The sequence below is a fragment of the Megalobrama amblycephala genome, linkage group LG11, assembly GCF_018812025.1.
Source record: "Megalobrama amblycephala isolate DHTTF-2021 linkage group LG11, ASM1881202v1, whole genome shotgun sequence".
Classification (NCBI taxonomy): domain Eukaryota; kingdom Metazoa; phylum Chordata; class Actinopteri; order Cypriniformes; family Xenocyprididae; genus Megalobrama; species Megalobrama amblycephala.
The window spans coordinates 3,917,743-3,938,314 of record NC_063054.1 but is presented as its reverse complement, the minus strand read 5'-3'; the positions used below and the strand labels follow the sequence as shown (position 1 = coordinate 3,938,314).

General features: G+C 38.2%; 1 protein-coding gene across 2 annotated transcripts in view; it reads right to left on the bottom strand.

Moving 5' to 3' along the window:
* scara5 (scavenger receptor class A, member 5 (putative)) overlaps positions 1 to 20,572 on the bottom strand; it is a 31,074-nt gene extending 10,502 nt beyond the window's left edge. Inside the window, exons 1-7 of one of the 2 annotated variants that reach the window (XM_048208387.1) lie at positions 20,317 to 20,572; positions 13,480 to 13,604; positions 11,713 to 11,844; positions 6,920 to 7,105; positions 2,925 to 3,416; positions 736 to 816; positions 417 to 524 (exon numbers count right to left, since the gene is read on the bottom strand). In XM_048208387.1, coding sequence (XP_048064344.1) covers positions 417 to 524; positions 736 to 816; positions 2,925 to 3,416; positions 6,920 to 7,105; positions 11,713 to 11,844; positions 13,480 to 13,594 — 1,114 coding nt within the window. In that variant the 5' untranslated portion in view covers positions 13,595 to 13,604; positions 20,317 to 20,572. The remainder of the gene's footprint in view (positions 1 to 416; positions 525 to 735; positions 817 to 2,924; positions 3,417 to 6,919; positions 7,106 to 11,712; positions 11,845 to 13,479; positions 13,605 to 20,316) is intronic. The other variant, XM_048208388.1, reaches the window with a different exon arrangement.

The following is a 20,572-nucleotide window of genomic DNA, read 5'->3' as shown; positions in this document are numbered from 1 at the left end:
GACAAAGAAGACCTAAGACAGTTGAGCAACTAGAAGCCTGTATTAGACAAGAATGGGACAACATTCCTATTCCTAAACTTGAGCAACTTGTCTCCTCAGTCCCCAGACGTTTGCAGACTGTTATAAAAAGAAGAGGGGATGCCACACAGTGGTAAACATGGCCTTGTCCCAACTTTTTTGAGATGTGTTGATGCCATAAAATTTAAAATCAACTTATTTTTCTCTTAAAATGATACATTTTCTCAGTTTAAACATTTGATATGTCATCTATGTTGTATTCTGAATAAAATATTGAAATTTGAAACTTCCACATTGCATTCTGTTTTTATTCACAATTTGTACAGTGTCCCAACTTTTTTGGAATCGGGTTTGTATGTGTGTTTGTGTGTGTGTGTGTGTGTGTGTGTGTGTCTAACCTCTGGGTCCCTCAGGCCCAATATCTCCTTTTTCTCCATTGTGTCCATCCTGCCCACCTCGTCCTGCCAGTCCCCGAGGACCCTGAATGCCCTTTTCTCCGGGCAAGCCTGACAAAAATGGATATATACTTAAGACAAATGACATACAAAGGTTGTATTCATACATGTAGATGATTTAGAGGTTATGTAAATGTTGGACTATTAGACTGTATGTGAGCATATGTATCGCTCAAGGAATAGATATGTAGTATAGCTGGTCAGTCAGTTGCTGGTGATAATGTGTTCGGGCTGTGCTTCACTGTGTGCTATGTTACTACACCTCTTATTCCCGTCAAACCAGGAAGTCCAGCTGGTCCCAGGGGCCCCACATCACCCTTCTCACCCTTTGGTCCTGGTGGTCCTAAAATTAGATCAACAACAATTAAAACAGAAGCGTAAAAAAAAAAAGTTCATTACTGGCTCCAGAGTCACCAAACAACAGATTTCTTACTTCTGACGTAGACTAGCAGGCAGTCTAATTTGTACAATGGAGAGCACATGTTTACCCTCTCTTTAGACTGTGTGAGAATGTGGACTATTAAGGGAAGGGCATCTTCTCTGTAGACTTTTGGGTAAAACAACTTTTTCTCAGATCTTTAAAAGTGATGCGTGTTATTTTTTTTAAAATACTCTGTCCTATAATTGTAAATAATCTCTTCATCGGTTGATATTCTCCAAAAGTGTAATATTATGACTCTGTGATGCCTTCAAATCACCGCTCTGTTTGTTTGAGCATCACGAGCAGCCCTGACCCAGGAACACTGATTCAACCAGTCATGTGAGTTTGGGGCGGAACTTTTTGTTTGTCCAACCACTGGCAAACGGGGTAAGAGTCAAAGCCAAATCCTCAGTGTTAAATCAACACTGTTCAGTGTTTATATGTTCAGGGAGTAACACTGAAGTAGTACTGCAGTTAATTAAAGTAGGATCCGTCTACAAGTGATGACTGACCATTAATGATGACTTCTGATGTTAACAAGAGACAGAAAAAAAACAGAAAGAGAAAAAAGAGTTAGCAATGGGGTTGGAAACTAACGGAAAATAAAAGAGCTTGATCTATTTCCAGGCAATCAAAATAAACTCCAAAATACACTTCAGGTTGACTAGGAACAAAAACACGGGGAGCAGAGCAACACCTCACACAATAACAAAAACAGACAAAGGGCAACTAAAACACAGGCTATATAAACACCAAAGGCAAACAAATGAGATAATCAAAGAAACTCCAATCAAAACTAGAACAAAGGAAACATGCACAAAAACACAGAAAACAGAATATAACCCTAATAAAGAGCAGATGCCACAACAATTACAAGTGACTTGCAGTCACACAGCTGGAAATTGCAAATTTAAAAAATTAAATCTCTCAATGTCTTACCTGAGGATGCTCAAAACAACTCTAAAAACAGGGGTCCATTCTTCGTACCTTGCTTAAAACATCTTGACAAGATTTGACAGATGTCAGATCTTCTAATCGTGATAAATAAGTATCACCTCCACATAAAAGATGCAATCTAATCCTGTTTACATGAAATAAGCTGTTCCCGAGCAGATTTGAGTTTACGGACCTGTTGTTATGACAGCAACTCCAGAATGAGCTTTGAAGAACCGAACAATCCTAGATCATGTCAAATTGTCAACAGTGAAATCCAGATAACTGAGTAACCGACGTACGAAGAACAGGGCCACTGAGTTTGGGCTTATTTTTCATACATTTACACAAAGAGAATTTTGCCTTCTTCCCATAGTGCATCCTGGTGCCATGTGTTCCCCAGGTAAGCAATGCACACACAACCGTCCATCCATGTGATGTAAAAGAAAACGTGATTCATCAGACCAGGCCACCTTCTTCCATTGCTCCGTGGTCCAGTTCTGATGCTCTCGTGTCCACTGTTGGCTCTTTCGGCTGTGGACAGGGGTCAGCATGGACACCCTGACTGGTCTGCAGCTATACAGCTCCATACGCAACAAACTGTGTATTCTGACACCTTTCTGTCAGAACCAGCATTAACTTCTTGAGCAGTTTGAGCTACAGGAGCTCGTCTGTTGGATCGGACATCAATAAGCCTCGGCCGGCCATGACTCTGTCGCCGGTTCACCACTGTTCCTTCCTTGGAGCACTTTTGATAGACACTGACCACTGCAGACCGGTAACACCCCACAAGAGCTGCAGTTTTGGAGATGCTCTGACCCTGTCGTCTAGCATCACAATTTGGCCCTTGTCAAACTCACTCAAATCCTTACGCTTGATCATTTTTCCTGCTTCTAACACATCAACTTTAAGGACAAAATGTTCACTTGCTGTCTAATATATCCACCCACTAATAGTTGCCTTGATGAAGAGATGATCAGTGTTATTCACATATTTCAAATTTGAAAAGACTGTTAGAAAAACCAAAACACTAAACAGTTTCAGCAAATAATCTCAGTAACATTTTCTAAATTGACATGCCAATAAAAAGCTCCTACCTTCCAATACAGTTAAGTTTTTGAGTGCCATGGAGTGCTCCCATTCCTTTAGCCTCAGATCTGCTGTGATGACGTTCAGGATTTCAATCTCATTCCTCATCTGTTCCTCAAGGTGCATTTGTGTGATCCTCATGCTTGTGGCATCATAGGAAACATTTCCAATCCTCTCCTGCAGTTCACAGATTTTCACCTGGTGCAGACTCACATCTCCACTAAAGGAATGGTTTAATGTCTGTACTGTCCATCCCACCTCCTCCAGACGCTCCTGTAGAGTCTCTACGTTTACCACTACTGTCTTTAAAAGTGCATCCTGTGTTCGGATAGAGCCAGTGGCAAAGGCTAACTCCTCTCCCAGACTGCTGCTGTTCCTTTGGCTGGAATGGCTGATCATGGTCAGATGCTCCCAAAGTTGAGCCACAGAGTCCGTGGTGTGCTCGGAGAAAGCCTGCAGATCTTTGATGTCACGCTCCAGGCCCTGCGCTAGTCGCCCTGCTCGTATACGTAACAGAAGTGAAGAGCATGTATTAGTCACACTTGCACACGTAAATTCATTTTTATGTTGATGTGATGTCGTGTGTTCACACTGGCAGCTCAAATCCAAGTATAGGCATATTAGACTCAAACAAGTGTTCACACAGTTCAAACAATAGACCATGTGGATAGTAATGTGAAGGACATGAGGAATGAATTAAATTTAAATGCATGGTCCCACTTTATACTGGCTTTAACTACTATGTACTTATATTAAAGTTAATATTAAGGACAGGTTTGGTGGTATGCTTACATTTAAAGTGAGTAAGGGTAGGGTCAACATTATAATTATACATGTAACTACAAAAATTAATTAGGGGTTCAAGTGCGTAGCACTGAAACCTATTGTAATTGCTACATTTTCCAAGGATCAGCATTCTAAAAGTGATCGGGCAGAACCGTACATCGTTGAAACTTTGAGGACTGGTAGGACTCACACCGTCTACAACGTCACCAAGGCTCACCCCGATCGGCCTGACAGGGACACTACAGCGGTCAAAAGTACAAAATGGCTCATAACTTCTGAAATGTTCGACATAGGCTCAAGTGTCATTTATCGTTGGAGAATGCATGTCTCGGATTCACTCATCGTTTGGCGAAATTTTCGGGTATTTGGGATTTTTTGAAAAGCCTACCTTTGCAAACTATTCCTAGGTTTTTGGCCTGATCAGAACCAAACCAGTGCAGCAAGATTCTCCGGAGTCTCATTGTCAATAATTATCAAAAAAATATTGAAATTTAAATTCACGGTCCCTAATGGCTGCCAAAACTTTCGAAGTGGCCGGAGCCACTTGTACGAAAATGGCTATAACAGAATGAAATATTTTAACCAAACTCAGCACACCTATGTAAGAGCTCATTCTGTGGTTGCATGAAAAAGGATGCAGCGTTTGGCCACTTGGTGGTGCTATAGCAGCAAAAAAACACGAACATAGCTATAACTACTTCACCGTTAGTCTGATCGACTTGAAAATTGGCATGCAGTGTCTTTGTCTGAGGTGCCATGAATGTCTATGAGGACATTGACGTACCTCAAAAAACATGTCTGTCATCGTCCAATGAAGTTTGAGCAGCTATCAGACAAGGTTAACAGAGTCCGATCGGAATGAAACTCATTGGGCCTGTTTGACTTTCACGTGTGTGAAATTCTAAATAAATCGGCCACCGGGGGCGCCTTTGCGTTTCTCATGTGCACAAACGATCGAGTATCACGCAATTTTTCACACACGCCCATGAAATTCATACCACATGGTAGAACTCCTCATTCTGAGCAACTTTGCCTCTAGGACCGCCGCTGTCCATCGAATTGTTCATTAAATATTCAAAAAACAACTTTGGCTCAACCTCAATAACTGTTAAAAAGTTTTAGAAACCATATATTTCATATGGTAAATTGCCTGTATTGGCTGTAAATGGTCTTTTTCATGTATGATCAAGATGGTTACATGCTTGCTAAATAAAACAAAAAATCTTTTTTATGTGCTTAAAGGCCTTAAAACGCTTGAACCCCATTAATGGCTGCTTGCAGCTATATTAATTTATGTAACTACATGCAAAAAACAGTATACGTGCATAACATTTCTGTTCGCATTAAATAGATTGTGTACAAGTGTACAAGTGCATTTCATAATGTGGCAATTGTAGCCTGTTGTCACATGTATGTTCTGTTTTGGTTTAGTTAGTTCCTGTACCTTTTTCCTTTGTTCCTGTTTTCCCGCCACTAGTTAGTTTTCAAATATATAGCTCATTTCAAATTTGATGCTTGCTACAGGTCTCAAAATAGTTGGGATGGGAGCATGTTTACCATGGTGTAGCATCTCCTCTTCTTTTCAAAACAGTTTGAAGAATTCTGGGCATCGAGGTTATGGTTTTCTGGAGTTTTGGAGTTGGAATTTGGTCCCATTCTTGCCTGATATAGTTTTCCAGCTGCTGAAGAGTTTGTGGTTGTCTTTGACATATTTTTTATTTAATGTTGCTCTAAAACCTTTATATACCTTTCAGCATTCATAGTGCCTTCCAAAACATGCAAGCTGCCCATACCGTATGCACTTATGCACCCCCATACCATCAAAGATGCTGGCTTTTGAACTGAATGCTGATAACATGCTGGAAGGTCTCCCTCCTCTTTAGCCCGGAGGACACGGCGTCCGTGATTTCCAACAAGAATGTCAAATTTGGACTCGTCTGACCCACTTTGAAACAGTCCATTTTAAATGAGGCTTGGCCCACAGGACATGACGGCACTTATGGACCATGTTCACATATGGATGATAGAGCTTTAGTTGGCATCTGCAGATGGCTCGGCGGATTATGTTTACCGACAGTGGTTTCTGGAAGTATTCCTGGGCCCATTTAGTAATGTCATTGACACAGTCATGCCGATGAGTGATGCAGTGTCGTCTGAGGGTCCGAAGACCACAGGCATCCAATAAAGGTCTTCAGCCTTGTCCCTTATGCACAGATTTCTCCAGTTTCTCTGAATCTTTTGATGATGTTATCATTTTTCAGGCATTTGTTGCCCCCGTCCCAACTTTTTTTGATACCTGTAGCAGGCATCAAATTTGAAATGAGCTCATTTTGTGCATAAAACTGTAAAATTTCTCAGTTTAAACATTTGTTATGTTATCTATGTTCTATTGTGAATAAAATATTGGCTCATGTGATTAGAAAGTCTTTTAGTTTTCATTTTATTCAAAATTAAAAAGCGTCCCAACTTTTCTGGAATTTGGGTTGTATTTTGAAACGTGAATCTTGCATTGTTTGGTGTTGAATGAACTGACTGTTAAAAGAAAGTTTATAAATTAAAAAGATGTTCTGAGCACAGTGAATTCAGTCAATGGCGATATTCCTCAAAAGATCACTTGACAAAAAAAGTACTATTTCTGAATATTTTTTATCTTATATCTTATATTGGCTCAGGAAGATTCTTAAATATTTTTATTTAATGTCAATATCAACATTGTTTTCTTTGTATTCATCACTCAGTATTGTGCACTAGATACTAATAAAATCTATCTGTTCAAACAAACTATTGCTTACACCAACTACCAATAAAATGAATAACATTAGTTTGAACTTCATTTATTAATTTTCTTTTTTTTTTTTTATTCTAATCAACAATCAACTTTTGTCACCAGACATTAGATGAACAATGTTTTTGGAGAGCTTCCCAAACAGCAACATTTTATATGTAATACTGACTGTCAGACAGTAGCACCATAAGAACTCAAGAACTAAACATTTAATTTCTCTCTTACTTTGTCATTTCTATATATCAAAATAATATATATGGGGTCACTTCCATTACAAAATAAATGAAAAAAAAGCTAAGTAAATTTTACTGCTATATATACTGCTATTTATACTGTATTTTACTCATTACTATAGTTATTAAAAATGTGTTTGACTACGAAGTGGGTATAAATAACTTTCTAGACTCTTCTGCTTTGCATATGGGTGGTTACCTAGCAGCTGCAGCTGTTCACTATGATTATGGAAGAGGCTCTCGAGCTTCCAGATGTTCTCCAGAAGGTCGCTTTGGGAGGGGAGTTGGCTAAGAGATTTCTGCAAGGTCTTAGAGTGCTCTCCCAGACGAGTCACATTCTCCAGCAGTGCTTCCTCCCTCTGTGAAGATGCATGGGATTTTGATACTGGAAAGAAAAGGGATAAATGTTGAAAAATAGTTATTTTATATTAACCCACCAAAAATCCCACACCGCACAAACTCCAGTTATCTGGGCATCTGGATGGTGCTCTCCATCGGTATCCAGTTTAATAGCTGCAAACAAACTCATACATGACTTGTACAAAACTCAGCTAACTACTGTGACACAAATTTCAAGAAATGAGAATGGAGGATTAATTTCCCCCCTGGGGTCAACTTTGCATTTAAAAAACATGAGATGCAGTGGAATGGGGAAAACCCCTACAAAGTCTCGAGCTAAACTTAACTTTACAACGGTCAAAGATGTCTGTCTAGCTCACAATGGAAAAGCAGCTCAGAAAATGCATTCTCTGTGTGCATTCAACAGCTTGGTTGCAGTTTTGATGTAACCTATATAATCACCACATTGAGTTTTTCTGGTCCTGCAATGTTTTGAATAAACAACGCAGCAGTGCTGCATCTAGCGGGTTAAACTGGATAGGTTAACAAAAACATTAAAATGCAAAAACGTCTCTTACATCATCACTCCATCTTGTGCGCCTCTGATAAGGCTGCCTAATGCACACCTACAATTTTAATTTTAATTTTGACAAATATTCAAATATTCAAAATTTAATTTGACAGCCCTATTAGTTAGTTTCTTACAAAAACACATCACTTCGCTTCAGAAGAACTAACCCTTTAAGGCATATTTTTGGGGAGGAAATATCGGTTTAATTAAAGTAACATGTAGTGTCCTGGCGTGTGTTTACAGAATATCCCTGTAGTTCAATCATTACACATGATGCCTGTTTGGTGCATGTTCAGTGATTTAAACTGTGTGTGACTCATCTGTTCTAAAACACTCCAATTAAAAAGAACACTCGGTTTTCTCTCTGTTTTTCTCTACCTCTTTTTTCCTTCTCTTGTAGATATTCCTCCCTCCCATTTTGCTCATATTAAATTTCAAGCAAACAGACGAATGATGTAATGGCTTGTGCAATGAATGACTCATTCAGCTGATGCATGTGTGTTCTGCGCTTCAATACTGCAGGGTAGTGTTCCAGGGTTTCTGCATGTTTTGCTTCATGGTCCAGATTCTATAACTGGCAAACTAAAACATAACAAAAAATGTTTTTAAAAATTAAACTATTTTTTGAGAATGAGGGCATGTCATCATGCAACTGGTCCATGTTGGCACTTGCCTAAAGCCTAATGATGTGGTATTAAACTAGTAACCAAAGCAAGCCACTGAGCTAATGTTGGTGTTGTTTTGCCTTGAAAAGAAGAACAAGAAGTCGGGAGTCTCTAGACTAGTTTGTCGTGACTGGATGAAAGAGTTCATTTCTATACTGCTCATTCTTCAGAGCAAGATTTTATAATAAGATCACAATGTTTTATAAGGTGTTTGAACACAGATGACTGGCGACGATCTGCCCTATTAGCATAGATATCGCCCTGAGTGAGCCGTAGCAGTCTGCTATTTCTGTTTTCTCACTGTAGCAACTGGAGATATATATTGTCTTTGCCAAAAAACATTACTAATGTTCTGTTATTGGATGTGCAGTCACTGAGCAGTCATGGTTGAATTTCATTTATAAAGGAAATGTGTCATAGAAAGTCTGTAAGTATTACATATTTGCGCAAATCATTTTACGCCGGACTGCTTCACAAACGAGGGTCAGTTCAATGCTGGATTTGCACAAAAGATGAACATGACGGCACATGCTAGTGAACGAGTTGAATCAACTCCACAGCAACTACATAAATTTATCCACTAACCATTCAGAAACGTCCAGTTTCATTCTAAAAGTTGTAACTTCTTCCTGAGTCTCTCCATCAGTGTCGACTCCGGTTTGAACAATGTAAGGCTGAACACCGTTACTGACAATCCTCATTTTGGCTGCGTGAGATTCTCCAGCTTTGTTGTTGTTGAGCTGTTAAAGCTCCGCCCTCTTCTGGAGCAGCAGCTCATTTGCATTTAAAGGGACACACACAAAAACGGCGTGTTTTTGCTCACACCCACATAGGGGCAAATTTGACAAGATATAATCAATGATCTGTGGGGTATTTTGAGCTGAAACTTCACTGACACATTCTGGGGACACCAGAGACTTATATTACATCTTGTGACAAGGGGCATTATAGGTCCTCTTTAAAGGAACACTAAATAAGGAGATATTTATGTTGCATATCATGCATATCATGTCTTTCTCTCTCACGCCATCTATTGTAGTTCTTCATGTGTGAACTGCAGTGCTAATAGAGTCTCAGGAACAGACAGTCGAGCACAGAAGACCAATTGCTAAGGTCAGGACTTTCATTAAATAATACATTAAATTTCTGTTTGTTTTTTACCAAACCCTATTGTATATTCTGAGATGCATGCTTAGGACTGCGCATGCACATTAGCTTGGTCCAGCCTGACAAATGGTGTTTTTTGTCATGATTCGAGTGTTTAGAAACAAAATTTATGAGACAGTTGTTGTCAGTACTTTAAACCAAGTCTTGTTTAACTTTTATATGCCACTAAAGCGTAAGATCACATGAAGTGAGCAAACACTGAAAATTTCCGTTGCTGTTTGTAACCCAATCAGAACTGTGCAGTGACCCATTTTAGGTCAAAATCTACCTTGTTAAGAGCCATTATTTTTGCTAATTTCCATAAGAAATCTGTTGTAAACAACATGCAAGTGGCAATTTTTTTTTTTAAATCAACAAGTTTCACAACATTCATGCTGTGAACATTGCGTCCAAGAACAGTTAATGCTGTGCAATGCATCTGGAACTCAGCAGAAAATACAATAAAAAACACTGTAAACCTGTTCATCAACACACAATGTTGCAATACAGACTTTAAACAAAGCAACATAAAATACTTTAATGAACTACTCACACATTGTTTGAATGTCTATCTAGTTTGATTCACAGTGATAGATACACAAATACCTTCTTTTTAGTAAATCTGACTAAATCCAGAATCTATAATTTAAGTAGTTTATGACTCAATTGCCGTGAAGGTAATTCACAGCTTAAAGATGCATAACAGTCTAGTAATAATTTAGCAAACATAGATGTCTCTGAGTTGATTAAACCAAACATTGCTTATTTGCCATTCCAGAAATGTGGTTTGGAGATAGATAGTCAACATCGAGGTAAAAACACAAAGAAAGACACTCTCGACAGAGGGTCAAATGCACCATGGAAATGGATGCTAAGACGGATGCATGCCATAATTTAGTGGTGCAGAACATTAGTGAACAAAGATTTGCACTTGCAAAGGAAATAAACACATAAATCTCTGTGGTATCTTGGGTTCATTGGGGGTCAGCCCACATAAGCACTGAGTTCTGGACGTGTGTCCTGCTGTGGGCTAGATTAAATTTTGTCTGTGCTCTCACTTCAGGGTAAGGGAAAAAAGAAAATTACAGAGGGCAAGCAGAGTCAGTTTTTGTCTTCCATTAAACAATCAATCACTTAATCACTTTAACTTCACAGAGGGATTGCAGTATACCTAATGTATAATTCTGAATACATTCTTTGAATTGGAAGACAAACTTTTCTTCCAGAATGTTCCAGCAGTGAGTTACACTGTTTGGCCTGACTATTTCCTTTGGAGTGAAGTAATAAGAAGGAAAAGTGGTACCACTTTATTTTAGGGTCTTTTAACTAGTTGCTTATTAGCATGCATACTACTAAATTGGCTGTTTATTAGTACTTTTTAAGCACATATTAATGCCTTATTCTGCATGACCTTATTCTACATTCTTAATCCTACCCAATACCTGAACTTAACAACTAACTTACTAACTATTAAGAAGCAGTAAATTAGGAGTTTATTGAGGGAAAAGTTGTAGTTAATAGTGAATATGTGTTCCCTATACTAAAGTGTTACAGATTCTACTATTCATAACGCCAGAAGAAAATGTTGTTATTCCAGTTCATATAACTAAAGAATAGTATAATGTGGAGAATATCTGCAAAATGTTATTCTGTTCCTGAAGAACCCCAAAGTTAAATACAAACAGCTGAGGCTTATGTTTAATAAGATCCCTTATCATGTCAGTTCCACCTTAAAAGTTTACGCAGCATATTTCATTGTGGACTGTTTTATGAATCTGTAAGGAATTGAAATCATAATGGAATTGCATGTAGTTATTGAAAGATGGAGTAACGCCAAAATATTTTGGGGTCAACAACAAACTTGCAACATGAGTAAGTGCTGTTACTCATTTCACAATATTAATAATAACAGATGGCTATTGACATATTAAAAATACAGCAACAAAAAAATAGTCATTTAAAGGGTCTGGGGTAGGTTTTAAGCGCTAGTGTTAAAATAGTGATGTTTTGACTAGCATTAAAAGTGAAGCTCTAGTCCTATTTTCAATTGCCTAAAATATACTGAGCATGTATTTAACTCTCAAATAAATCTTTATTTTTATTTATTTATTACTTATTACTTTTCTCCTTTTGTTTCAAGTTTGATTTCAATAAATAATGATTTAAATAAAGTATAAAATTATGCAAAACATGCAAAACAAGTTGGCCCAACACTAGTGCAAGGTTCAGAAAAAAGAAAAAGACAAAGAGAGAAAAAGAAAACATGCCTACCTGCTATGCAGAGGCCAAATATGGTGAGCAGTACCAGAATATAAAGGGACACAATGGCATATTTGATTGCAGTGAAGGAATCCAATTGACCACAGCAATTATCTGTCTTTCTCCTGTACTTTGATGGACCTACTGTGAAAGACAAACACTGATCAACAGGGAGTCTAGAAAGGAAACACATAGACTTTAAATCATGGACTAGGTAGGTAAATCCATCGATATTAAAGCAGCCTCAAAAGAGAACTCAATTAAAAACAATTTTATTAAAGATCACTGCATGAAACTCTCCAGTAACATATGTGTTGCTTGTCTTCAAGCATAAATACATAAACACATCTGATTGGCCATTACATTCACATGCTCAACAGATATGTCCATGATTGGCTACAATGCTCAACGCTGCAAAAACGCGTTGTAAATAGAAACCTTTGATGCTCTTCACAGAGCGCTTAAACAAATACAGCATTAACATTATATTGTTATACACAATATTCTCTCATTTTATATCGTCATCACAAATATTGTGTAGAGTGAGTTTTATCTGTGTGGTCCATCTTGTTCCTCTGTTGTCTCATGATATTTTACTGTTTGAAATATAATATATATCTGAATATTTCCAGTACAGGTACGCTGCACAACCCTAAGAAAGACACCCAAGAAGTCTGAAGAAGAGAGTGGCATAAAAGAGAAAAAACATCCAGCCTATATTATACATATTGCAGTAGAGTTTAAACGATCACTAAGTCTGTCATAACCGAGGAATAAAATCTGAAACACAAAAACTGAGAAGTCACATGACGAAAAACACAAAAACACAGAAAAAAAAACAACACTGACACACTTTAATGACAAAACTTAGCAACTTGTAGAAAACCTGCAAACTCTATTTCACAAGATGATGTATTTATTAGGCTTGAAAGTGATTTGTAACTTAATACATTTACAGTTAATAATGATGCCTTTTAATAGAGGTTCATGAAGTTATCACGATAATGGGATTTCAGACTACCTTCAAGGGAATTATGACTTGTTGAAGCAAATTGATTGTTGTAGATAGTGTACAAATAAAAATATTAGCAATTACTCATAAATATCCAGCAATCCAGTCTTATGTCCAGTCCTAATTATATTATGACAGATTTTTTTATCCTTTCTCAGTCTAAAGGACAGTATCAGTAGAAGTCAACATGAGCAACCTTAATCAATAATAGTCATAAATGAATTGTTTCAATAATGTCCATACATCATATTAGTGTCACGTACAGAATCAGTCGAAAATGACCAGGAAACCAGGTAAAACTAAAACCAGGTGTTTATTAACAGTTTTGCAGGAACACAGTCTAAAACAGGTAATGATTCTTGAGATCGTTGATGGTGAGAAGACGTTATTGTTAACTTTTTTACAGTGCACCCTTTTGTTACTCTTGTCATCATTTGCTATATCCAGCAATGTAAACCATCAGATTGAAGGGTGATTCAAACAAACTATTTTCTGTAAATCAAGGTAAATCAAGGTGTCTTTCCAAAAAAAGGACACTTGGAGACTCCAAAAGGACACCAAATAACCTAATAATGTAAGGAGTCATATGAGTGCAAAGAGCCCTCAGAACAGGCCTGTCTTTTCCAGAAGCAAAATGGAAAGATGTCAGACAGACAAGCTGTACAAAGAGAGGTAGATGGAGTCACAGAAGATGTGTATTTCATGAATAACTCTGTGACTGATGGTGTGCTGTGCAGGTAAAAAGAAATTGTAAGGAATATCCATACCTTCTTCACATAGGTTGAGTTTCGATAGATTCATCCCATCGTAGCCATCGTCATAAAATGAGCTGTTATCCCTATCTTCGCTGGTAGTGGTCAGATACATTGCCTTATTCTCCATTCACAACCCACTGGGAAAATGACAAACAAATGGTACAAAAAAAGCTGATTATTTCAAAGACAGAACAAGCCGTTGTCAGTGGTGGTTGCAAATAAGGATGAGAAATGGATCTAATCTCAGTAGTTTTTAATTTTATTTACAAAACACTATAAACAAAATACTCAGGATACTTAGACTAGAACAGACAAAAAACTGAAAGAAACACAATACACAAAATAGCCTAAATACCCAAACAAATCAATCAACGAAATGAACAACAGGTGCATATGATAATCAAATTAATCAAAAAAAAGCATGGAAACAAACTGAAAACTAGGAAACAGAACTAAAATCCACCCAAAACAAACATAAACACAGATTACCAGTTACATAGACAGAGCTGATAGCTGTGGAGACCCAGGCAGAGCTGAAGAGAATGGGACACAGAAGGTCCTGGAGACCAAGGCGGAGCCGTGGGGTCAAGCGGCCGAGGCGAAGCCAAGGTGAAGGAGGACTAAGGCAAGATCTGAGATAGAGCCGGAGGGAAGGTGGAGCCCAACTGAGCCAAAGGGGTGGAAGGACAAGTCACTGGCCAATGGCCCGTATGTCCATGGTGAAGGCAGAGTGACGACTGACCAAGGTGGAGCCGGAGGAATGAGGAAGCTTGGTGGAGCCGTAGGGACGTCAGTCCCCGGTGAAGCCGAGGGGACGAAGAGCCACGGTGGAGTCGACAGGTTGATGAACCGAGGTGGAGTGACAGGCTCAGAGGTTCTAATGGGTCGACAATCCAGGGTCAAGCTGATGAACAATCATCCCAAAGTGGATACACGATACACCGAGCAGATGAAGGGCTGATGAGAGGCAGAGAGGACAGGGTTGAAAGACAGCCTTCCTGGATGTTATAGGACAGACAGACTTCCTTGGCCGACACAGAATGGACAGATCTCTTTGGTCGATGCGAAACATAAAGAATTTTCAGGAATGGCTCTTTTGGCCATCTCGGAACAGGCAAAGGAGGCGGGAGGCGGGACAGGAACATCAATAATTTGGTGTTAAATGCTGAAACAGGCTCGGTGCAAACATTTGTGCTCTCCTCCAAATCAATCAGGGGCTCATTGATTTGGACGTGAGCACAATCCCCATTAGCTGATAGGACAGGGCTCCACACCATCCCTTCATATTCCACCAATATTCCCACAGTGACAGACGATGTTACCAGCTCACGCACCTAGTCAGGCTTGTTTGGTTCGGGCTCTGGGGCAATATATGGCTCAGGCGTTGGCTCTGGCATCGATATTAAAGGTGGAATCATGGTGAAATAGGACCCAGTCCATGAACTCCAGAAAGCTCACAATACAGGATGTTGTCATCATAGTGGATTAGATGGTACAAATCCAAGAAGTCCTGTGTGTGCCTCTCAAGGGAGCTGTCCCCCTGGGAGAGGAGGAGGATTTGAACTGCCATTAGATCCGTTTTTGTTCTGTCTATTCTTCTGTCAGTGGCGGTTGCAAATAAAGATGAGAAACGGATCCAATTGTAGCTTTTTTTGATTTATTAACAAAAACTTTCAAAACAAAATACTCAGGATATTTAGACTTTAAAAATTGGAACAGAACAACCATGTAAAACCGATGAGAACAGACAAAGAACAGATAGAATTACAGACCTTAAAAACAAACCAATCCCAAGCAATCCAACCAATCCCAACAAACCAATCCCACCAAACCAAGGAGCACATGATAATCAAAATTTATGAAAAACCATGAAAAACAAACTGAAAACTAGGCAACAGAACTAAAACCCACCCAAAACTGACATAAACACAGATTAAAACAGTTTTGTTCCATTTAACTTTGAAATAACAATGTCTTACAATGCAAATGGAAACTATTACATAGAGTTCAACAAAGGTATACAAATTCACATATAAAGAACCATCTGAATTTGGTTCAACACAATATCAGAAGCAAAAAAGGATGAACAAATTAGAAAGTAAAATTTTTAACACCAAAAAGTTACTTTCAAAAGGTGATTTAGTTTATTTTACCCTTGACATCAGTGTTTATATCCCAACTATAAACTTTTATCCCGGTATGTCTGTGATAATCTGAATTATTGTAAAACAGAAATAATGATACTGTGTGGTTGAAAAGTGAAGAATGATACTATCCATGACAACTGCTCCTTCTGGCTCAACGGCAGTGCCAACACATATCTGAATGTTCACTGTGATTGTACTTGTCAAAGGTTCCATAGACAAAATAGAGCTGAATAAAGCAGAATCACTCTTATTTAGGAATCAGACTGCGTGACCCGCATGACAATGTTATCATTGTCCCTCATCTCTATAAGTCACTTTGAATAAAAGCACCTGCTAAAAGAATGTAATTATTTGTTTTACTTTATTACTACTTTTTAGCACATTTATATTTTAGGTGTGGATAGGTATCTCACATTTTGTTAAACTGCAAATTCTTGGATTGTTTAATCGTTTGGATCTACACACCTAAAGATGTTGGTATAAGGTCTTTTGGACAAATGTTCGGTGCTATGATCTTCTCTGTTTGTCATCTTAATTTGCAAATGCTCATGAAAAATACACTATATTGCCAAAAGCTTGGAGACGCCTGCCTTTATGTGCACATGAACTTTAATGACATCCCATTCTTAATTCGTAGGGTTTAATATGGAGTTGGCTCACCCTTTGCAGCTATAATAGCTTAAACTTTTCTGGGAAAAGTTTCACACTCCTAAACCTTTCCACAAGGTTTAGGAGTGTGTTGATGAGAATTTATGACCATTCTTCTAGAAGTGCATTTGTGAGGTCAGGCAGTGATGTTGGCAAGAAGGCCTGGCTCACAGTCTCCACTCTAATTCATCCCAACGGTGTTATATCGGGTTGAGGTCAGGACTCACTCAAACTCGCTCATCCATGTCTTTATGGACCTTGCTTTGTTTTTTTTTGCACTGGTGCGCAGTCATGTTGGAACACGAACGAGCCATCCCCAAACTGTTCCCATGAAGTTGGGAACATGAAATTTCCTAAAATGTCTTGGTATGCTGAAGCATTAAGAGTTCCTTTCACTGGAAATAAGGGTCCAAGCCCAACCCCTGAAAAACAACCCCACACCATAATCCCCCTCCACCAAACTTTACACTTGGCACAATGCAGTCAGGTAAGTACCGTTCTCCTGGCAACCGCAAACCCAGACTCGTCCATCGGATTGCCAGACAGAGAAGCATGATTGGTCACTCCAGAGAACACGTCTCCACTGCTCTAGAGTCCAGTGGTGGCATGCTTTACACCACTGCATCCGACGCTTTGCATTGCACTTGGTGATGTAAGGCTTGGATGCAGCTGCTCGGCCATGGAAACCCATTCCATGAAGCTCTCTACGCACTGTTCTTGAGCTAATCTGAAGGCCACATGAAGTTTTGAGGTCTCTGCAGAAAGTTTCCGACTTCTGCGCACTGTGTGCCTCAGCATGCGCTGACCTGCTCTGTGATTTTATGTGGCCTACCACTTCGTGGCTGAGTTTCTGTTGTTCCCAATTGCTTCCACTTTGTTATGATACCACTAACAGTTGACCGTGGAATATTTAGTAGTGAGGAAATTTCACTAATTGCACAGGTGGCAACCTATCATGGTACCATGCTTAAATTCACTGAGCTCCTAAGAGTGACCCATTCTTTCACAAATGTTTGTAGAAGCAGTCTTGGTTTTATACACCTGTGGCCATGGAAGTGATTGGAACACCTGAAGTCAATGATTTGGAGGGGTGTCCCAATACTTTTTGTATACTTTTGTGTATTTGCATTAGTCAATAAAGATTGTGTAGTTGTAGTTGTGATTGTGTAGTAGATTGTGTACTTGGTTCATTAGGTGTATTTTTATTTAAAAGCTATATTTTTATATTTAGCTTTTATTTAGGACATCAAAATGAGTATGGCTTCACTGACTCTCACAGGGAATTTATCAAACGGAAATGTTTACAGATGGTTGACTGGCCATAAATCGCTAACGATTTATAGTTTTATTTTGGCCAGTCTCTATTCGGGACTTGCACACAAACTCCATTGCAATCATTTCCCAAAACCTCATTTGTGTGGAAATATTACAAAGTCTGTAAACAGGATGTTAACACAGGCCAGAGACAGGGGGACACGCTGAAGACGGATGCAAAGAAGAAAGAAAAATTTGTACCAGGCACAGCAATCTTGCTGTTTGAGATGCTCGAAATATAGGAAAAAATATATAAATATTGAATTGGGGGTTGGGATTTATATGAATGTATCTCTGAAGGGAACTGACTGTTTTCAGAAAAGTTTCAATTGCATTTTCTTATCTTCTAACCTCCATATAAAGTAGTGTTTATAAGCGCAGCGCTGCTTTTTGAACAGCGGTACCCAAAGAAACCGCTGCTGTTCCATAAGCGCCACCTACTGTCAGAGAGCGAATTTACATTTTCATGCATCACTAGAAATGTTGATAACGTTGATTAAACATTATTATCATTTTAATTCCCCGGTGTATGAAACTACAAGGATAAGGTGATTAAGAATTCTGATCAGGAGTCTTCTATACTGCATACTGCAACTTAATAATGTAAAAATATCCACCAAAAACTGGACTATTCTCCATCATTGCATAGTCGGTGCATTGCTTCAATGAGGAGAAAGCTTACGCAAAAGTCAAAGTTTGAAGAATCCACTTCTGCTTGAATGGTCATTGTAACCAACGTTTACTTCTTACAAAACAAACAAAGTCTAGTTTAAAAATGTCATTAAAAAGCACTCTATCTGCTCTCTCTGATTATACAAGTGCACACTGACAGTTTGGCACAAAGCGTGGACAGCACTGTGAGCTCATGTGGCTGCTATGCAACTCAGATTACTGTAAATCTACAGGATAATGGAGATCACAAAAAAAAAAGAGCAAACCTCTCTGCTCTGCAAACCTCCTTTTCTCTTTTTCAGTTCCCACATCTGTCTCTAATATTTGTCTCTTTTCATTTCACTGCATCTTACATGAGAAGTTGCATACATTTGCTGCAGCATTCTGTTTCCAACGAAAGCAAAATAACACAATAACAAAAAATAACAATTATAAACATCATCATAATCATAACAATGACTTCAAAGAGGACAATGGTAATGTATGTCCCTTTAATGAGCAATTATTGCACAAAAACCAGTACACTGACATATGCCTTACTCATCCCATACATTACATAGTAAAAATGTTACATTTATCATGCTATTGTGTGCTGTGGCTTGTAGTTAACCTGAAAGATTCGGCTGAGATGCTGTGTTTCGATTAACTCAGTAGCTTTCTGATATACAAAGTTTTGAATTGTGTGTAGCCTACATGGCCATTTTAAGATATGGATCATTGATGAATAAGTTTTTAAAAGTGTAAAAAACATAATGGAGATACAATTAGTTTTATTAAGTGTTAACAATTATATTTATGTGTTTTTTATAATCAATTAAACACTGCTTTAGTCATTTTTTACAAGATGGACAAAATTTGTCACAAAAAAAGTCATTTGGTTTAACCAAAATTTCGGTTTTACGGAATGACACTTTTGGTTATACCGAATGACCATATTTTCAAACAATGCTAAAAGGCTGATATCTAGCTAGCTAGCTAGTTAGCTTGATAGCTATCTAACGAAAGGACAAACATTTTATATTTAGTACAAGTTTTTTAAATATTACAACATTTTCCATGTTTTATAGCGGTTGTACCGAATGACCTGATGTTTCGGGACATGCGTATGAACAAGTGAAAACATGAATTTTTCAAAGAGTTAGTAACTTTGCTTCATGACCATGTGGTCCTTTGCAGGTGTCTGAATGATGTCACATCCTGTTACATGATACTGACCACATGACTTGATCCAAAATGGTCCCTTTATATTGGTTACTCCTAATGACATCAATCAAATTCATTTTCATTGTCTTTCTCATAACAAAGCAACGACTTCTACACATAATTTTAATACCATTTTGCACTATGTTGATATATGATGTAATAAAATTATGCCAGAATAAAAAATATATACATTTATTACATTTTAAGATATTTTAATCACAAATGAAATGGCTGTATTGGCCTTTAGACGGTTAAACCGAATGACCTTTTGAGACTTCAAAATCTTTGAAATACCTTTATATGTAGCAGAATATAATTAAAACCCTTTAAAAAAAGAGATCTAGCTGAACTACTTACATACTTTGGATGTCATATCTTTGTTTTTATTATTATTTAAGGCCTTTGGACAAAAAAATGACCCGTCACGTCATTGACCCCTATATAAAAAATAAGAAATCGCTGTCCACAATTGAATTAAGTAAAACCAAATATTGCCAAGGTGCATGCATTGCTTACAAAACCCTCAATACATCTTCACAAATAATGTCTTAGTTCAATAAATCTGACTGTAAGTGGTGACATTGCAATAAAAGACAATAAATACAAATCTGCTGGAGAATAGCATAGAGACTTGAGCTAAATGACTGAATGACAACAAAATATAGAAACTGTTTTGATCGCAGAAACTTTTAGGTCACGAGGCATGAAAACACAATTCCACAATACCGAGAATAAAACAATTAGACAGCCATCCTAAATACAAAATGTGCATGAAAACATTCTTCCATCTCACACTGTTTCAGTTGGACCTGTCAGCTCTGAGCTCCATCATGAGCAGAGGAGAAAAGCTTGTTTGTGTCATTACCGGAGTCAAGTGGGTGCTGAAGCCGCAGGTTCCTGTTCAAGCTGATGCTCAGTGCTGGAATCAGTGCAGAGATCCGGGAGTTAAACCTCTTTAGTTTGTGTTGTCGTACTGCACGGACACTAGAACTGCGTAGAGTTTTCTGTGTGTTCTGTGAACAGAGTATATATTCCTGCCTCAATCCATCGTCAAGCGTCCTTCGCGCTGAAGAAAGTGTCCAATTTCATGCGACTCCCACATGTGGGAAAACACACAAAAG